At 42.3% G+C, this 21,081-nt stretch overlaps 1 protein-coding gene across 1 annotated transcript; it reads left to right on the top strand.

Moving 5' to 3' along the window:
- Window positions 1–31: 31 nt before the first annotated feature.
- LOC108147746 (chondroadherin) lies at window positions 32–12,865 on the top strand. Its single transcript, XM_017274477.2, has 3 exons — window positions 32–554; window positions 5,070–6,253; window positions 12,782–12,865. Exons 1-2 carry the CDS (start codon window positions 432–434, stop codon window positions 6,222–6,224), a joined length of 1,278 nt encoding a protein of 425 aa, XP_017129966.1. The 5' UTR covers window positions 32–431; the 3' UTR covers window positions 6,225–6,253; window positions 12,782–12,865.
- The last annotated feature ends 8,216 nt before the right edge of the window (window positions 12,866–21,081 follow it).

Below are 21,081 nucleotides of genomic sequence, written 5' to 3'. Positions count from 1 at the left end.
GAAAAGACGCAGCGACAACAGCAGCAGCAGCAGCGGCAGAGGCAGCGGCAGCAGAGGAAGGAAAGTTTAAATGAAATAACGCAATATAAAAACATAAATAACTAAGGAAAGTGCCGAGGAAGGGGCCAGCGAAGAGGAGGCCAAAAAAAAGTAGGCAACGACAAAAAAGAAAGGAAGAGCAACAGAAGAACTTGCAAGTTGGCAGGCGGTACAATAAGGTGAGCCATACACTTGGCCCCCAGAAAACAAGAAAAAGAAGAAGAATAAGAATAAAAAGAATAAGAAGAAAAAGAAGAAGAAGAAGAAGAAGAAGGGGGAAGAGAAAGAACAGGAGCTGGAGAAACCCAAAAAGATAGAGGAGCTGTGCAGCCGGACAAGAGAGAATAGAGCTCAATTACGCCGCCAAACTGTCGTGTCAGCAACAACGTGAAATGTGCAATTCCTGGCTGGTGCTCATAATTGCGCTCTCCGTTGTCGTCTGCCTGTGGAACTCGCAACAAACCGAAACATCCAAATCATGCCCAGCCGAGTGCATCTGCTTGTCCCAGACTCAAGTAAGCTTAACAATCCACTTGTACTCTATCTAGGGCCAAGTGCTGGCGGGGATCTTGGTGGTCTGTGGAAGGCTCTGCACAGTGGTCGGCATTGTGCAACAAAAGATTAGGCCATCCATATATACATACATATACATATATAAATGTGATCCCAAAATCCAATGCAAACAGAAAAGATTATCGCCCTAAGACGCTGAAATTAGCAACCAAGTGACCTCCCTTAGAATTTATGTTCTATCAATTCAGAGAATGTCAAATACCGAAAAAAATCCTTTTTGAATATAAAAAATTTAACATGAAGGAATTTAGCTATCTATTTATTTATGATATTTATTTTTATGAATCTGAAATAATCCATTTTTGATGTTTTGATTTTGAGAATACATAAACATAACTCAGTACTGCGTGGTTTGAGATGCCAATACTCAAATTAGTATTGGGTCCTGCCTATAAAATATATTTCATTTATTCAGGTCTAAAATACTTTCAATATTTCGTGTAAATATCCAAATCATTTTAAAACGTCGCTTAATGTAAATGATTAAAAAAATCAAGTCGAAAGTTAAGACATTGCTTTGGCTCCCAGGCTAGGTTTATTTACAGTGTATGGCTTGCAAATGAAAATTTTTGGCTCTGTTTAACTCAGTTTTTAATAGTCTCTGTGGGATAAGTGACAGGACAGCATTTTCAATATTGACTTCTATTAATAGGCTTATGTGACTAACAAGCGCTGTCGACAGCATCACCGGCTTGTCATAAAAAAGTGGTATACGCAACTAATAAAAACAAAGTGGCCGATGAACAATATTGGGATCACATCGTCTAAGTATTGAGCTCATTTGAGCACCCGCCACCTCGAATCTAAAAGAATCGAAACACATCTTTGTCAGAGCTATGAAATAGACACAAAGTTAAATTTAAAGTGCAAACCAATTTGGCTTCTGAAATTTTGTTGTCTAAAATATTACATTTGCACTACCATTTTCTTAAATCGGCACTGCTATGCGATCTGTATAAATTGATCTATTTATTATTCAATTTGTGCTTACAACAAGGTTAAAGATTCTCGGCATAGTTGAAGTTAACTTCCATTCTCGTTGTATTTTGAAGTAGTGTGGTATGGCTAATTAGGTTTTTGGCTAGCACAAAACCATTGGCAACAGAACTTGATATAAAATATTTAAGCAGGCTTAAACACAAGTGCAACTTGCCCCAACTCAAAGGTTTCAGATTAACTATTTTAAGTTGGACCTGGTATTGGTTGAGGTAGTCGGCCCACAGTGCGGTGGAGTTGAATGCAGAACCATCATCGGCAGCTCCAGCAGTGGCAGTGGCCAAAGGAGGAGACCCGAGACAGGAGACAGGAGAAAGGAGAAAGGACTCTGGAGAATGGAGAAAGAGCTCGAACAGATGCAGGAGCAGGAGAATCGGGAGGATCTCTCTGGGGAAATGGTGGTCAGGCAATGGCCACAGATGCTCCGGTCTCGTCGGCACAGTGATGAGTACGGAAAATTAATCGAAAATGCAGGCAAATGGTTTATTTTCCTTTTGTTTCTGCGTCTGTCTGAGTTTCTTGTGTGCCACGCCTACAGGCTCCACGTCCACCGCCCACCGCCCATCGCCCCCACACTTTTGTGTGTGGCCGTATTCAATGGTGTCCCGCGAGAGTTTTGGAGCACGCTTAATGCGCATCCTTATTACCAGAGGGAACTTGGCATCGTCATTTCTACCAAATTGAGAACTTAAGTGATTTCATTATTCCGGATTATAGACAATGCAATGATTTACTCAGCTCTCGTTCTCCACTTATCTTTTTCTGCCCTTTTTTTTGTTTTTTTTTTTTTTTTTGGGTGCGGTACGGTTTGCTGTATTGAAGAGGCGAAATTAGTTCAGGCCCCAAAAAAGGTAACAAAAGTGAAGCACACTTTTTGGGGTCAGGCCCCGTTCGCCTTTCTCCGTTCACCGTTCACCGTGCACCGTTCTCCGTGCACCGTTCTCTACTCTACATTTTCCTTCTCTTTAACCGACAGTGCCAGTTAAAGTTCAGCGAACAAGGGACTTTTTAACCGTGTCGCTTGAATTCGCGACTGTGAATGCATAGAAACGAAATTTCATTAAACGGAACAGCACAGCAGAGAACAGCACAGAACAAGACTGAACTGAACTGAACTGTACTGAACTGAACTGAACGGAGCCGAATCAGAACGTAACGTAACTGAGGCAAAAATAACAATTCTGGGGGGGGGTTTTTTGGCGCGAAAGGGAAAGGGAGAGGGAAAGGAAAAGGAAAAGGGAAAGGGGAAGGCAAAGGCAAGACCCTTGCCCAAAAGGAAAGAAAACTTTTAATTCGTTCATTTAAAAAGGTGAAGCGTATGAAAATTGTGCAAATGTTACGCAAGAAGTGCAGCCAAGGTTGGGCAAAATCAGGTGAGATGGGACTGGAGACCGGTGGGCGGGGTCAAGAGGAACGTGACAGGCGATGGACAGTTATGCACAGTTAACTTGGCGACCGGAAAGGAGCCTGTGCAGTGTACACTCCAAAACATACACTCGCAAATTGTTTCGCTGTAGCCAGGAACAACACAATGCTCAGCACAGCTATCGCAGATTGTGTCCTTGTCAAAAACTTAATTTCGTGGACCCAAAAAAAAAAAAAAAAATTAATTCCTTAAAAGCACTTACCCTTTGCTTTATTCAATAATTGCAATCAAATTTTAAGTTTTATAGGGTAATAGCTCAAAACATCATAAAGAAATCAAAAATATGTTGGTAACTTATATAAAATTCTGAAAGTCTAAACTAAAGTCTAAAGTCAAATAATTGATTTTGCTTATTACTGCATTAGAAAACATTTTAAAGCAAATGAATCAAATATTTAACATCTAAATTATTTGTTTTTTTTTTACAAGTTTTTTATAGTTTGAATATATAACTCATTAGATCACTGGTACATTTCCCTCTTTTTCTCCAAGTGCAAACCAAGAAATTCTTGGCAGAAAACGCACACATCAGCACATAAACGTTATACAAAAAATGCAAAGGCGCAAAGGACGAAGACCGAGAGCGAAGGATGTGCGAAAAACAATGCTAGACAAGGGTCTCTCGCCAGAAACCACGGACTCGCTCCGTAGCGCCGCCAAAAACAAGAATTCGATTTAATTTTATTTTCAGCAATAAAGCCACAAATTCAATTTTCGCGCCACGCATCAAACAAAGTCCCATTCCGTCGTCCTTAAACCATCGCCATTGCCATCGCCATTGCCATTGCCCTCGTCCCTGGTCCTTCGTGCCGTGGCCGATGTGGCGTCTGATCTGATTGCCCAACGGCTGTCAGTTGCCATGGCGTGGAGGTATCAATGGCGCCCACGGGAAAACGGGCGGGGAACTGTCATAAAGCAGGGACACACAAACTGATTAAGAGCGAAAACCTTTGATGAGTCCGATGAGTCCGCCGCTGACAAAGCCAACCTATGGGGGTTCCCACATTGCAGAACAGGGGTCCTCGTTCCCGGCGTTTGAATTAATGTAACATCAAAAGGTGACCCAAAGAAGACAGCAAGAAGGAAGTAGCCAAAAGCAAACAACCAAATTTTGTCGGCCAAAAAGTAATCTAATTAAAGAAAAACTCATTTTAACGACGTAGTTCAACTTCGAAAATGTCTTATATAATGATAAATAATGGTTCGACCTGCATATTAAGTCAATTTTCTCTTCTCAGATAAAATATACTAAATGTAACTAATTCGCAATTTTCTGCCAACTAGAGCCTTGCTTTAAAAAACATTTACTTTAATATTATATATTAAAAAAAAACAAGTTGGATATACCCTTGCACCTTGTACCAAAAACACTAAAATAGTAAACCACAACTCAATCTCTGTGTATATTCGTATAAATTAATAATCAACGAAGCTATGTATTTTATATAGTCATTTGATTAGGCCCGTTCCATCATATATATTATTTGCAATAAAAAGAATACTTTTGAAAACTGAGAGACGGACAGACGGACATGCCTAGAGCAATTCTCCTTGTGAGGCTGATCAATAATATATATACTTAATTGGGTCATAAACGTAAAAAATGTAATTATAGTTTCTTCTGCTAGGATATGCAAATAGGTCGATTCCTGATGGGCGTATCTTGCAAAGGCCCTATTCTCTCAAGTTTGCCCGAACCGAAAAAAGCATAGTAAATCCAAGTAATTCATTCATTTTTCGCTTCGGTTTCGAAGGCAATGGATCAGCTACTTTAACAATAGAAATATTACATATTGGTTGTAACAATGTATTGGACTTTTTTCAAAATAAAAATAAAAATGAATTAAACTTACAATAAATGAAATGAATTTTAAACAAACGGGACCCATTATAAGACTTGTACCTTCCACAGTTATTAATAATTCTAAAATTAAGTCTTGCAAATTAAAATGCGTTGTATTTATACTATGATTTTGTGTTTCATTTAATTAATTTGTATCAGTGCAATAAACCAATGCAAACCGCTTGTCCTCAGGTGCTGTGTAACACGGGCGGCCTAGACCAGATCCCGCTGCGCCAGCTGCCGGCGACGGTGGAGAACCTGGCGCTGACCAAGAACAACTTCCCGATCATCAAGCCGGACTCTTTCGCCGGCCTGCGGGCGCTGAAGAAGCTCTCGCTGGACGGCAACAACATCACGCGGATCAGGCAGTTCGCCTTCCGCGGACTGCCGCGCCTCAAGGAGCTGTCCATCCAGTACACGCCGCTGCAGCTGGTGGCCCAGTTCGCGTTCGCCGGCCTGCAGAACCTGTCCACGATCCTGCTGAGCCACAACCAGATCCAGCGGATCGAGGGCAACGCCTTTGCGGGCACGTCCAACATCAAGCTGATCCTGCTGACCAACAATCCGCTGATCCGCATCGACAGCTCGGCCTTCTCCAGCCTGACGAACGTGGGCCACCTGATCCTGCCGTCCGGCATCCGCAGCATCGAGCAGGACGCCTTCTTCGGCATGGACACGGTGGGTCTGCTGAAGCTGGCCTACATGGACCTCAAGGAGGTGGCGCCCTTCACCTTCCGCGGCCTGTCCAATGTGCTGCTGCTCACGCTGCAGGAATCCGATCTGGGGGTGATCTGCGCGGACGCCTTCACCGGACTCACCCAGGTGGAGACGCTGCAGGTCCTCAACAACAAGATCGACTCGATCGAGGAGCTCAACTTCACCAGCACGGCGGCCATCAAGCACCTCAAGTTTTTCGGCAATCACGTGCTGGAGACGCCCGACCCCAACGCCATCATTGTGGACGGTGTGGAGCACCTGCAGCTGGTCAGCAACCACTTCCCCTGTGGTTGCCACATCCACACCCTGCTCGACGGACCGCTGGCCGAGGGGGCCCACAACCTGAGCGACTTCCTGCAGAAGAACTACTGCATCTCGCCGCTGGAGGTCAACGGGCGCGTGATGAGCGAGCTGGACATCGACTCGATTGGCCGCTGCTCCGACCAGCTGACCAAGGGCAACCTGGGCAGTTCGGCGGCCTCGCTGGCCCTCGGGATCAACTCGATGCTGCTCATCGCGGTGGCAAGCTGCGCGGAGTGGCGCCACTTCCGCTTCCTGGCCCATCGGTTGGGCCAGCTCCTCGGCCACGTGGCCTGGCGACGGCGCCGGAAACGGCGGAAGAACCATTAGGCGGAGGTCTCCTGCACCAACCACCGGAGGTAGGTAACCCAACATTCTTCACACAAATAACAGACATTTCTTTTAGATTCGTAGCATATTTATCTGAGCCAATTCAAAATAGGTTTAGGAACTTATCATTCAATTTTTACTTTGCTGTTGGTATTCAAGCTACCAAAATACCTTCCAAAACGAAAAACTCCATACATTTTATTTATTGAATCAATATTATTGAATCAGTATTAAGATTACCGGAGAAAACAAGATTTTTAACCGTTCCAAAACGATTTAAATAGCCGTTGAATATATCTAGCAACTGCACAGGTCCTTCAAGCCGGATGTGAAGTTTGAACCCTTTCACTGAGGGCTCAGAAAAATTAATGCAAAAGCTTTTATGAACTTGTTAATCATAATAAGTTATTATAGCATACGATATCAACAATAGTTCTTTTGTAAAATGTTTAGATGCCCTATTGCATGTTTCATGGTAATGCACAATCTAAAACTTCTTCTCGTTTTCCGAAACTTTTCGAAACGTACAGAAATCTAATTAGGATGTGACTTACGAACATACATTCAATATCGAACTGCTTTTTTCTGAGTAGGTCTTTCCAAAGTCTGGCGACACCTGCTCTGTTTCAGTTTTTGTCTCAGAACTCACGATAGCCACAAAATTTGGCTTCCGGCCACTTTGTCCGTTCCCTTTGGCCAGCCGGCAAATGGGAAATGGTTTCAATAGCCTCTCATCTTTAAATGCAATGGCAAACATGGCCAACAGAGTGTTTAGTCATCGTCATAAGTATTCCACGCAGCCCAAGCCAGTCCAATCCAATCCAATCCAATCCGCTGGCCCCCGAAACCAATTGAACTGCAGGCAACATCAGTTCCCGGATACAGTTTCATTGTGGAGCGCTTTAAGAGCTGTGCTGCAGGGTGGGTTCTCGGGTTAGCATACAAAACGAAAACGGAAATTACAAATTCTATTCACTCGCCCGACTGTGGCACTCTAATTCGTAGCCGAAGCCCCACTCCAGAGTCCACAGTCCACAGTCCGCAGTCGGCAGTCCAAAGATGCCCAGCCCCCGGGCCACCCAATGGGCCAACCCACTTGGCCTTGCAGCCGGAGCAGACGGAGCAACTTTGATGGAGACGTTGGGTCCTTGGGAGCGGTACCAGGCTATTCTTCAGCCGCTTATCGCAAAGGATTTAGATTTATCTAACTTGATTATGAGGCCGGGGCAGAGCGCCGTTCGTCTTTCGTCTTTGCCTCGCAGGAGAAAAGGGAAAGGCGTTCGAATCCTGGCTGGCCTAAAACAAATGCCCAGAGAAATCATTGAGGGAAATTAAAACTTTGTTTACTTTTCAGTCCTTCCTCAGTTAAATAAGGGGCAGGAATCGGAAGAAATTTTGAAGCGGGGCTAAAAAGTTCAGTACAAAAAAGGACATTTTTTGTGTGCACTTCTGTTTGCATTTGCATGGTCCTACTTGCTCCTGGCTCCTTGCTCCCTGCTCCTTGCTCCTTGCTGGCCACATTAGATGTGGCCTATTCACTTAATCAGTTTTTTGGCTAATTGAAGGACAAGCAGCCGGCAGGCAGGATGCGACCAGACCGCTTAAAGACTTAAATTTACTCTTTCGCTTGGCAGGACGACATGGACGTGCGATGGTCGCCAATGTGGCTGGCTAAACACGTTTCCCCTTCGTCCTGCCACGCCCACTTGGGACACCATGCGCCCGCCCCGAGGACATGGACGCCCATGTTGTAGGCGCACTTTGCTCTTTGGCGCTTTGGCACTCGTCCGCAGATCGTTAACTTAATTGTTCCGCTTGAAATCCGAAAACTGCCAACGCTATTGTTGCGACTGATAGTCGTGAATGGCCGTGACCACGCCCCCGTACAGCAGCCGCCCCCCTTTGGCAAACGCCTATGGCAGACAGAGAAACAGAAACAGAAACAGAAAACAGGATGAGGAACAGGAAGAGGAACAGGAACGGGAACTGAAACTGGAATGCAATAAAATTGGCGTGACTAACTCGGCTCTGGGAGCGATGCGAGCATTGCAGATGAGCTGAGCTCGAGGATTGGGTGAGGATTGGGTGAGGATTGGGTGAGGATGGACCATGCCATGCCACGCCATGACATGCCGCATGTGGCAGCCACGGAAGGGCGTAAGTCGTGCGTGCCTCGGCCAACGTTGCCGCTGTCATGCAATCAGCAAATAGGCGACCGCAGCAAAAGTCGCGTAATTAACGCGAGGCCAACATCAGGACTAGGTGGCTGCCGTCACCACCGGATTTCCCATTTCCCATTTGCCATTTGCCATTCAGAAGCTTAAATTGGAGTCCCGAATCAAGGCTCCGCTCATCCGTTTGAGTCCACCGCTATCCATCTATCCATCGATCTGCCCGTCTATATGTCTACATGTCTATATATCTAGCTATCTGGATGTGATGAATGTTCAGCCAAGGTCCGGAGCAGAGCAAACATGGGAAAGTGAAGGGCGATATATAAAATCATCGACGACGAGCTGTAAAAACGTGTAGCGAAAATTGAAATGCAATTGAGAGTTTGCAAATTGAAAGGACTGGATTAGAGAGAGGGCGTGCTGTGCTGTGCTGTGGTGTGGTGTGGTGTGGTATTTTTCGATAGCGCCCGAGGAGTCTTTAGCAGATTGCTCACAGTAAGTGTGCCCGTTATCCGATTGCCATATAGCCGTGGGCGGCAAACGCTGTGGTTAACTTGTGTCATTAACGAGCGGATGTGTGTATTTAAGCCAACTTGGGGTTAGCTTCCCCTATTACTTTCCGATATTTTCCTTTCGAGAACCCATCCGGAATAATCCTCTCCAAAAAGGCAATGCTCCATCATCTTTATCTAAGCTGCCCATTAACGTGTATCTCTTGGCCCGCCCAAGCATTTGGTCGAATCACTGCTTACTCATCATATGCAAACGGATCCCAACCACTTGCCCACTTTCCCACTTGCCCACTTGCCCACTTGCCCGTCGCAACCCTTTACCCCGCCACAGTGCAGAAATCTGTGGCAAATTACCAGCGACATAAATTAGAGCCCGGCCACAATGGATACAAGAGTCTAGTCGAGTGCGCCTGAAATATGACAACGGCCAGTGGCGCGTTAAGCGACGTCCATTTGCGTGTCATAGGGCATTTTTATACACATTTGCCTGGTTGAGAATTTATTGAGCTAATACAAAATTTAATCAGCCAGTCTTTCTGCTGCCGCCATCCCACGTTCACCCACGCCCTCCGTTCTCTGCACTTTTCTGTGTATTATCAGGCTCGAGGCCACCATAAATAACTGAAAGTAAGGTCCATAGCCGAAGTCTAGGTCCAAGGTCGGGGTCGATTTAGCAGTTGGTATAGAGTCAGTAGTCGGGAGTCGGGGGTTGGGAGTCGGCAAGTGAGGCGGCAAGCGAGGCGGCCAACAGCTGGCGGCGGAAAAGGATTGGCATTGGTCCTTACACTTCATTTAAAGTCAAGGAGTCGCACATAAATTTCCATGCACATAATTAAACGACCAAATGACAAAGCAAAATCGTTAGGTCGAGGTCGAAAAGAGGCGCCAATGGACGGGAATGAAGTTGGTTGGACGGGATTGGGATGGGTGAACTTGTCCGGGCAAAAAATAGGGAGGTGGTGAGACGACCTCGGGTTAAACCCAAATCTAATAAAGTATGCAGCCGGATGACCGACCACCCCTCACTAAGCACCCCAAACCTCACCAGCAGCTGCTAATTTGGTGTGCGTGTGTGTTTATCTAATAACGAAAATTATGAAAATCTATGTGGGTGTCCTGTCAATTAACGTCCCCCGTAGTGAGTCGAACGGCATATAGTCAAGCACAGGCACACCGGGCGTATGAGCAATGCGGGCCATGGCTTTTTGTTTGCAGGGGTGGGTAAAAGGGCCGGGGCATTGACGTGACCAGATGTGGATTCTAAAATATGGAAAACTAATTACCGAGGCTCCCAGAAAGTTAGGCGGTTCATCAACAAGGGATGTCTTTATGGTTAAACCTATTTTTTATCGACTATATAAGTCCTTTATAACATTACTTTGTAAGGTAGAGCAAAAAAAAAACTCATTTATTCTAATTCCATAGCCTTTATTTTGGATAAATGTGTAAGGAATAAAGAAAAAATAATATAGAGAAATTTGTTTTCTTCACCAAAATCGGTGTTCATGCCACATAAAGTGTTTGGTATTTAAAAAATTGAATTTGCTTACAGTTTACCAAGAAAATTATTTTCCAGAAATCTGTGAATTATTATATTAGCATTTTTATGTTATTAATATTTAGTTAAATCCAAGCTTAACATTATAAAAGAAATGCAATAGAAATTGGATTTACATAGGAGAACGTAAATGATAGCTTATTGTTGATTAATTAAAGTTAAACTGGTCAAAATGTATCCATTTTGTTAATTTCTGCCCAGCCAAGGTGGTGAAGCATTAGAAGAGGGACCCGAAGCAGAATGCCCTCACCTTCAAAACCCATTGCCGCCTGTCAGACTCGATAACTCACAGTTCAAGCGAAAATGGTAGTGGAGTGGGAGTGGCAGTGGGAGTGGGAGTTAAAAGCAGAAGGTCGAGTTGGGAGCAACGGAACAACTTTATCAGCGCGATTTTGGCCGCTAACTGAGACTAAGATTGCGACTGACACAGTCGAGGCCGGGGCAAAAATGCTTAAGTAAGCTTAGTGAGTTCAGTCCCCACACACCCACTCGGCCCCGCTTAACCCCCGAAAGCCTCCACTCTCCCCCCTCTTAACCCATAAAGCATTTCTACACATGTGCGCCCTTTTGTATGCTACAATGAAACTCAATAAGAGCAGGAAAAAAGGGGAAGAGGGCTGGGAAGGTAACATCAGGGGCCAGGCTCAACAATTTAAAAGTTAAAAACTTTGCTGCTGCCTTTAAAGCCTTTAAGTATTTTAATTATGTAGGATTTGAGCTCCTGTTGCCTGTGGCCCCGCTCCACGCTCCATGCTCCCCACTTTGAGCTCCTTGCTCCAACTTTCCTGTTGAGCTCACGGCCCAAAGCCCGGTAAAATTTGTAGATGTCAGTGTGGAGTGGATTGGAATGAGGTGCTGGGGGGGAGGGGTGGGGAGGCCTGACTGCCAACTAATTGAAAAATCGCCTATGCCCGAGGCTCCACTTGTCTCAGTTGGCAAACTTTTCTTTTTCTGCTGCCCGGGTGCGTGCCAGATTCGGGCTTTGGGCTTCGGGCTTTGGTATTCGGTATTCGAGGTTCGAGATTCGAGATTTTGAGATGTGACCTGATGTGACACATGCAAATCACATGAGCCAGGGTCTAAGTGCTTTGGCTGTCAGCCATGTCGGTGCGACTGTGGCTCAAATATCTAAATCCGCCCCGATCATCTCACTCACAAGCCGACACCAGACAGAGATCATCATCATCCTCGTCATCCTCCATTCACATTCACATTCCCATCCACATGCATATCCACATGCATATCCACATCCACATGCACATCCACATCCACCATCCACATCAACAACATCTTCATGCTCTTGAGTCGGCAATATAAATCAAATCAAAAGCACAAACAAGCCGCGAGTGTGTACACAATTCAAGTAAACTCCATAGAGAGATTGCCATGCCCGAAAATCCAAAGGAGAAAGGAGGAGGGATTCGGTCCAGAGACCATAGACCATCGACCCACAGACAGACGTTCAACTGGGACATAAATCAAGGCGCCGCCAACTTTGCACTGCACTTGCTCGACCAGGCCAGGCCTTCCAGGACAACCAGGACAACCAGGACATCCAGGACGTACCAATGTCAAGGGGATGGCCGCACACAGATATATCTGCTCATATAGATATACGATATATACGATAGATAGGCATGTAAGTGCACTCGAATGTTGCTTGTTGCGATGATGACATCGTCATCATCCTGCAGGATGGGGCACCACCCTCCGCATTCCGCATTCGTCCTTGCTGCGAGTCGCAAAATGCTGTGTTGAACATCAATCTGCTTGAGCTATGACAACGAAGCGTTTTATTGTTGTAAAAACACACACACACTCACACACAGACAAAGGAACCCACACATATAATAGTAGTAGTAGTAGTAGTAGTAGTATAAAAATGGCGAATGTCCCTTCAAGAGCTCAACTAGTTGGGACCCTGTGAACTGCCAATGCCAATTCAACGAGCTAAACGGACTCGCTTCTCAAGTTTTTCGACTGAACAGTTTGTTTATTACTTGACAAGTTGCGTTTCGAATCAGTTTAAACTGTAAACTTTAAAGGCTTCCAAAAGTCAGAGCGCCGGGTTACTGAAACTTCATTCAGACTTGAGATTTCACTTAAGGGGTAACTCTGTTGGTAAACTTTTCGTATACTTTTTAAGATCTCTTAGTGCTATGTTTCATGTGCGGTTTGCTGCGAAAATAAAGGCTTGTACTGTAAGACATCTTCTTAGGTGCAAAATAACAAGTAGATGCATGCAAATATATGTATACTTTTGTCCCCACAAATGCTGATCATTGTTACGAAACTCTTTTGCTTTTTTTCCAGAGAACTGCAGACTTCAGCTCAAGATCATTGAGGCGGAAACCGAATTCAAGCCCCATCTCCCCATCCATTAAAGTCCCTCTGATTATTGACTGCCTGGGTATCTGTCATCTGCTATATTTACACGTGATGTTTATGTATTTGCATCGTAGAGTAAAAAGCTACAGATTGCCAAATGTAAAACGCTGCAGTTTTGCTATCATCATGCGAAATCTGAGTGTCTGATGCTGATGCTGATGCCGATGCCGATGCTGTTGATGTCGCTCGAACTTCCCTTCTTGCCATCCTGGCCCAAAAAAAGCTGAACCCTGGGCTAATCCTGCAACCAGGATACTGCATCCTGCATATCCTGGGCCCGAGGGGCCAACAACATTTGTTTGTTAGTTGTTTACGTTAACGTTTCTGTTGCCATTTCGTTCTGTTTGCGCTAAATGTGAAATACGAAATACGAAATGCGAATTGCGAAATGCGCGGGAAGCAATCTGCGAAATGCGAAATGCGAAATATGAATGCAAAATGCGGACTGCGGATTGAACAGTAAATTATTATATCAAATTTCCAGTCGAATGTGTGTAAATCATAAAGTGAACACATATGGACGACGGCATGGACAAAATCCAATGTAAGCGTATTTAAGCATATGTATTTGTATTTGTATATGTGACAAGTTAAATATATAAACATAGTTATATGTACGGAAAACATTTTTTTTTGCATAGTTGATAGTTCATAAATAACTGGGATATTTATTGGCCAATTAATAAAGATGCTATTTATACAACCATCTATATATGTGAAAATAAACAACCAGCAGAGACATAATCTGCATTACCTAGCCAGATGGATAACGTATGTATATGGATGGGTTTATATATGCATAGCAAGTCTAGTCAATTAATGCCACTGTATCTTGTATCTTTGTATCTACGATAGCTATTCTAAAGCTAGCAGTAACCAAACAAACAAACAAACAAACAAACAAACAAACAAACCAAACAAACAAACCAAACACGCATTTGTACTTATTTTATAAATCGAGTGAAACTATACGAGTCCGCTATATACGGAGCACACACTATAATTATATGGATAAATATGTGATAAAATGTTTGCAATGCCACAAACTCACAGATCTAAGGAATGGGCGGTGGCCCTTTTCCCGCACTGCAGGCTGTACATATCAACAGGTTACAGGTGGACAACTCTTATCAATTACTAACTTGCTTATCTAATTTGTGAAGACAACTACCATGTACATTTATAGCGAAGCCCAACTAGCCCAACTATATCTATAAGTTGGCCTCAGAAGGAAAATTAAATGTAAGTTGACAACAATTTGTTCAACAATTTCAGGCAAATCGAATGAAACAAAACAAATCAAACGATTTGTGTAGCAAATGAAAAATGTTTCCAAGCAAATTGTTTGTGTGTGTGTGTGTGTGTGTGTGTGTGTGTGTGTGTGTGTGTGTGTGTGTGTGTGCGCGTATGTGTGTGTGTGTGTGTGTTATTGCATATCCTTTCTAAAGGCCCAGGAGAATTGATATTTCAATTAGACTTCGCATTGCGAGAAAAAGCACACACGACACGTGCAATAGTTCAACACTTAGGCATACAAATATACATATAACTAACGAATAGATATCGAATTTTTTTTTTTGTCACCCAAAATATGAGAAGCATTTCCTTGTCAACCCTAAAGCTGCTATAAGAATCCCAAATCTAATACCAAAGTAATCCATTATTTCTAGTGAAAAGTACATATAAAAACTATCGATTGTTAATACTGCGATAATGTCTTCGATTAAATGTAAAATAGCATAATTGTGTGACCTAAGTACGTTTCCATCATCATTATTTTATGTCTAAACTAGAGAACGAGCTGGGGGAAAATAAGAGAGCCATCATAAACGCATTGCATTATTATACTATAAATATATAATGTTAACTGTAGGCTTAATATGAGATATACAGGTGCATAACGATAATTAATAACGATAACGATAACGATAATGAGATAGCAAGCTACAAAGAAAACTAAACGAAATGAAAGCAAATTCGAAAACATGAACGAATACCAAACTAAATTCTATGAAAAATTGATAATCCATAATAATAATAATAATAATAGTAATCAAACCTACTATCGAAGAGGAAGCCAAATAAAAAGAATGAGCAAAACAAAAACAAATATAATAAATTCAAAAGCCAAGCCAAAGGATTATTTATTTCTGGTGGAGGTGGGACGACAATAAACGGGGCGCTCTGTCCGCAGAAAGTAGGCGTGGCCGAATGGGGCGGCGGATAAGGGCTGCCAGGGTTGCCAGGGTTGCCAGGGCTGCCAGGCTCCAATAAATCAAGCATTGGCGCATCACAGATGCTCTGCCTCGCCACGCTGGCCGAAGCTTAAAGTCCCCACTGCCGGTCCTTTTATCACCACCCAGCCTTTGTCTTTGCCAGCATCTTCCACTGCCGCCTCGGCTCCTTCATTTTATGTTTCTTGTTCCGCTTTGCTAGTTTTTTATTTATATGATGCAAAAGCTTTAAATGCGTCACCAGCAGCAGTAGCAGCAGCAGAAGCAGCAGCAGCTCAAATACCAGGACAACCCAGGAGGGGCCAGGCAGAAAGGACTGCCGGCGCGGGGATACACAGCAATTTCAGCAACAATAATAAATATCTCGAGTCAACCGCAGCCACAGCAAAATGCAAAAAAAAAAAGAAAAAGCCAAACACGACAACAAAAATGGAACAAAAAAAAAACACGAGCCACACAAAACACAAACCCTGTCGCTTTTTTCGCCGCCCGACTTTTGTCCCAAAAAAAAAAAAAAAAAAACAAATGTATGCATAAGTCGCCAGCGCAGTGTCTGCAGAAATGATTTCACCCAGTGCTTGCCGCAGTTGAAGGCTCGGCACTGTGCCCCAATTTGGGGAATCCTGAAATCTCAGCACGGAGCAGAGGATCACCAAAATCAGTCTTCATCTTCCGTCACTCAGGAATCATTTTTGGATTTCTGACAACAACGTAAGAACTTTGGCACTACTACATATGTATATGAGTTGAGCTGGCGTTTTACAACATCGTAAACCGTGAATTTTTTAGTTCAATACTCTGATGATGATAAAACTTTTTTTGACAATGAATTATTTGTCCTGAATCAGTAACTTACCAATTGCCGAAATATCTACCAAAACAACGAACCATTTTCCTATTCAGTAAAAAGTAAATTTAAACTTTAACAAAGAATTTTTTTTATTTAAGTCCCAGTTTTATTAACACAGCATTGATATATATATTTTATTTTTAAGTTTTTTTTGTTTTTATAATGCCAGCTGAGTTTTAGGTATCTTCTTCTAGAATAACCCTACTTAAACGTTCACTCCTGTTCCATTCGAGCATAAATTTGACAGGACATGAGGAAAGTTAAAAAACTATCGCCGGCTGACGAATGAGCGGATGGAGGAAGTATCGCTTGGCCCCGCTTGATGGTACTCCTTAGACCAATTACTTTTGCCAGCACCTGTATCACGCTGACACTCACACTCACAGTCGCACTCACAGTCGCACTCACAGTCCCACTGACATGCAGATGCACAGTTGGTCCTTCGGTTTTGGCTGCTCCTGTGCGCGAAATATGAGCGGCATTAAAAATTAGTCCAAAGTACTGCTAAGTGCGGAAGCAGCCGCGGCAAACTATCAACGACAACTACTGTACAGCGATGGCAGCCGGCAGTTACGAGGACCGAACAGCGGTGGGTCACCAGTTGATACCCTGGCTAACAGGATATCCATATACCCATTGAAGGAATTGGGAGAATGGTATCTGCAATAAGTCGCTAAGAAAACATACATAAGTGTAAGAGGATACCCTCAAAAAACATTACTTGACTAAACATGGCCTTAAAAATAAGCCAAGCATGTTATATGACGAACAAATTACCTTATGGTCACATGAAACAATTTCCCAAATTCAAATGAAAGGCCATGCTTGGTTCATTATTTCTAAAATTAAAAAATTTGTAATAAAATCGTTTTGCATTTTCAGTGTATTATATTTATTATTATACGCTGATAAAACGCTTTCTAGTTTTATACCTTTCCTAGTCTTCAAATAAAAAGTGGTAATTGAGGGCAGCTTCCTGCTGAAGGAAATGTAATTTTCAAGCCTGAAATAAATTTGAAATTTGTATTTGGTTTCATAATTGCATGCTGATAAACGAAAGCACGATTTCCCAGTGCTCGAGACTTTCAACCCAGATACCCTGTCCAACCTTTTTACTCGCGACTGTCTGTGTAAGTATATGAACTACAACAATGCGCCCCACACACAACCACACACACACACACACACAGACACACACACATTCCAGTAGCGAAAAGCGCAGAGAAGCTAGCGTGCCATATTTTTAGTGTACAGTTAGCAGTTGTGTATGTCCTTCCGCCCAAACCACCATTTTGTGCGTGCACAACAGAGCTGGCAATGGACCACGACTCGTGTCACATCTTATTTGGTTTGAATACCATTTGTTGTGCAACAAACATACAAAACTATTTAAGCGAAAATAAAAAAATATATATTAAATTTCGGTAGGGTGAATTCATAAGTTTGTTCTCGATTAAAGAAATACAAATTATGTAGAAGTTAAGGCTACACAATTTTTAAGCTACTACTTTGATAGCAGCACAACCTTTTGAAACCAGTTGCCTTGAATAATTTTGTATCTAGATTAAAAACGTTAAGTTGCCCAGTATCAATCATTGCTTTTGAATGTAGAAATTTTAATAATTAAGAACGATACAATTATTGTTTTTATATCTTTATTTGAAATTCAACCAAACGAAGAACTTTATGTAATGAAAAACATATAATGCTTTCTTCTTACAATTAGCATTTATAAATAAATTTCTTTTTGAAAATTAAAATTAATTAACGAATAGCGGACTGAAGAACGAAATTGAAATTGACATATTTCATATGGCATGAGGTAGAAAAAAGTGTGACTTTTTTCCCATGCTTTCGGTTGTGCCGAAAAAATTGCCAGCCCATGGCCATCTCCAGTGGGCAGCTACTACTACTACTACCACTACCAACGGCGCTTCTAGTTTTGTTGGTTGAAAATTTTAATGCCACATTTAGCGCTGGCGACAATGCTGACGTTGGCCCCTCTTTCGAACCCCCTTCCAGAAAATTCCCACGAAATGAGCGGGGCTTAAAGCGTCCCGAAAGTATTCCGTGTTTTTTTTTTTTGTTTTGCTTTTTTGTGTTTTGTTTTTTTTTTTTTTTGCGGATGGTGTAGGATGCCCAGTGGCCAACAACAGGCAACAATCGACATTGGCATATGCCACACGAATATGAGCAGTTGCCAGTTTTATTTGCGTAGGGAGGGGGGTGAAGGGGAAGGGAGTGGAGTGGAGGGGAGTGTCCACTCCATTGGCCAGAGAAACGAGCATAATTGGCAAGTTGTATCCATTGGTAATGGCTACCGAGGACGAAAAAGTTGGGGTGCGGAATGGGGAGACGCAAATGGAAAATACAAAACGAAAATCGCTTAAACTGTGCAAACCAATAAATTTAAAGCAGCTTAAGCGATGAACACGAAACAAAACAGAGCAAAACAAAAACAGTCTGGCAAAAGTCCGAGTGGGCGGCACGGCAATGGGTACCCTGGGTGTCCTGGGTGTCCAGGGTGTCCTACACAAAAGGCTACTTTGGAGGCGTGTGTGTCCTGGTTGGAGTCCTCAAAAAATCATTGAAATTAAATGCAAATCAGCCGACAAAAAGGATAAACACATATGTCCAGGTGAAGGGGTTTCGGTTCTCGGCGGGAACAGCAATGTGTGTGTGTGTGTGTGTGTGGACAGCAATGTGGATCGGTGGTGGGTTGGGATTGTTGCGTGTCACTTCAGCTAGCTGTTATTTCTATGGCCAGCTGGTTGTTTAGTTTGGTCGGTCATGCATCATCGTCATCAGCAGCATCACCATCATCATCAGTAGCATCCACATCATCATCATCATCATCCACATCATCATCATCATCATCATCATCATCATCATCATCATCATCATCATCATCATCATCATCATCATCATCATCATCATCATCATCATCATCATCATCGTCATCATTATCGTCATCAGCAGCACCACCATCATCAGCAGCATGGTCACCATCATCATCATCATAATCATTTTCATCACTTTCAACATTTTCGTCATCCGCAAATGCACATAGGTAAGCAAAGCCCAACCAGCACTCACCGTATGTACTGATGCACCCAGAAAAAATAGAGTACCTTTCTAACTGAGATTTAAAAGCATATTCCTTTATAATAACACTCTAAAAGACTATGAAAAAATGTATTTTTGTACTCCAAATTAGTTTTTCGTAAGGCATATCAGTGCTGTTGGCATTCAAAAATAAATTAACAATTGGGAAAGTTGAATTTCACACTGAATATATAAAGAGCGTAAAAATCATTTTTAAATGCTAGACAAAAATAATTCATTATATAAACGATTATAATTGGAGACCAATAAGTCTTAAAGCGTCCCATTTCCCTTTGTGTACGCTCATGATCAATATGTATATGTTATATATACATCCACAACTATATGTGTAAAGTCGGCTTTGGCTACTCTGAATGTGTGCGTGTGTCTATCTGTCTGTGTGTGTGTGTGTGTGTGTGCGGGTGCCCCGCCCACCGAAGCCCACCCCGCCCAGCTCTCACTGTTTTCACTTGCTGCACAAACACAACAAACACCAATTGAACTGCAATTGCATGCAATGCATTTTGTATTTTGCATTTTGCATTTTGGATGCCCCAGACAAACACTCAACGAAGTGGTGGATGGGGCTTTTCGCTCGACAGAGGCATCTGCTGGCCATGAAATGATCCTTAAAAGACCACAAAACGATTTTATTCAATTAAAATGTCAAAAACGGTGTTTGTTTTCGTTATTTAATGCTATAAATATTTACACTTTTATCTATGCCGCTCTGCCTCTCATCAACCCACATTGTTGAGTGCATGAAGAGTCCATGATGGAACGGAAAAGGAAAAGTCATTCACTGAACGTTCATCGATAAAACTATTTACATATGTGTATTTGAACGGCTTGAACTGATTGAGAATCATAAGTACTTTGAAAATGCGGCACAGGGAGCAATCGGAAAAGTGATGAAAATATTAGTGTATCTATACGAAAAATGTGGTTACAAAAGACCAAATTTAAACTTAAAATTCATAATTTACAACTAGTTTTAATCAGCCTTTGAATGAAAAAAAAATGTACTGTTTTAAGAAGTAACATATTCATAGTCAGCAAACAAAAGAGTAACTAAGACATTTTCTCTGTATGTGGTCAGTCATTAAACGTTCATTAGTTATTTACTTAAAACCTAACTTTGCCATTCTTAACAAGGATACCATAAGCAGTACATTTATGCAAAATCACCATTGTGGAGTGAAAGCAATCGGATTTAAGTGGTATTTATTTACACAGAGGTCAAGTTGATCTTTAAATAACATTTTTGTTATCGTTTCTTATATTTTAAAATTACCCGCAAATCGAAAAAGGAAAATGATGCCTTAAATGGAATGGCAAGTAATTCGGCAGAAGTAAATGCTTTCACTTTCGATGCATTCTGAAATTTGTCACTTTAAAATAATAAAAGTCGATAAAACGTCCAAACAATGGGTAGCGTATGTGATCCCGGGTTCAATCCCTAGGCTGGTAACCAATTTAGTTTTTTTGCTAGGTCATAGCTTAGGAAAAATCGACCCAACTTTGTTAGTTTTTAACATGTAAGCATAACATATATGTAACTAGAGACAAAGACGATTTATCGCGGTGTTAGTTTATTAAAATCGGACGTCTATATCATATAGTCGTAAAATATCATATATGAAAAAAATGTAGCTTCGCTGTTCGTTTCTAAATTATCGATCATATCAAATTGATACTGGACGTGTATAAATATTAAATTGTTGCGCAATTGTCAGTGCAGTTTATATAACTTAACATATAATAACTATTAAAAGGGAGAAACAAACCATTCCCTAATGCAAAGCTTGCTGAGAACTCCAAGCTAAGCTATCTGTATTGCAATGCAATCTAACTGGTCAACAAGTTTCTAATTCGTCAGATTGTTTCTAGTTACAGGGCCATAAACATTGCTTACATAATAATTATTTTGATTATCATATTGAAAGGGGCGACGGGGACGAGTCCTTAAGGGAAGAAGTGAAAACGAAGGGCAATGTAGGCATAGCCGATAATTTGTTGCTGCTGTTAGGCGAATA

The sequence above is a fragment of the Drosophila elegans genome, unplaced genomic scaffold (genome assembly GCF_018152505.1).
Source record: "Drosophila elegans isolate 14027-0461.03 unplaced genomic scaffold, ASM1815250v1 contig_149, whole genome shotgun sequence".
Taxonomy (NCBI): domain Eukaryota; kingdom Metazoa; phylum Arthropoda; class Insecta; order Diptera; family Drosophilidae; genus Drosophila; species Drosophila elegans.
Note: the sequence above shows the minus strand (reverse complement) of the source record. Positions and strands in the feature narration are given on the sequence as shown.

What these genes read in the sequence shown, in the direction of transcription:
- LOC108147746 (XM_017274477.2), top strand. Translation starts at nt 432, where the DNA reads ATGTGCAATTCCTGGCTGGTGCTCATAATTGCGCTCTCCGTTGTCGTC. An exon ending in TCTGCTTGTCCCAGACTCAA is followed by an intron (nt 555 to 5,069) that starts GTAAGCTTAACA and finishes GCTTGTCCTCAG; the next exon opens with GTGCTGTGTAACACGGGCGG.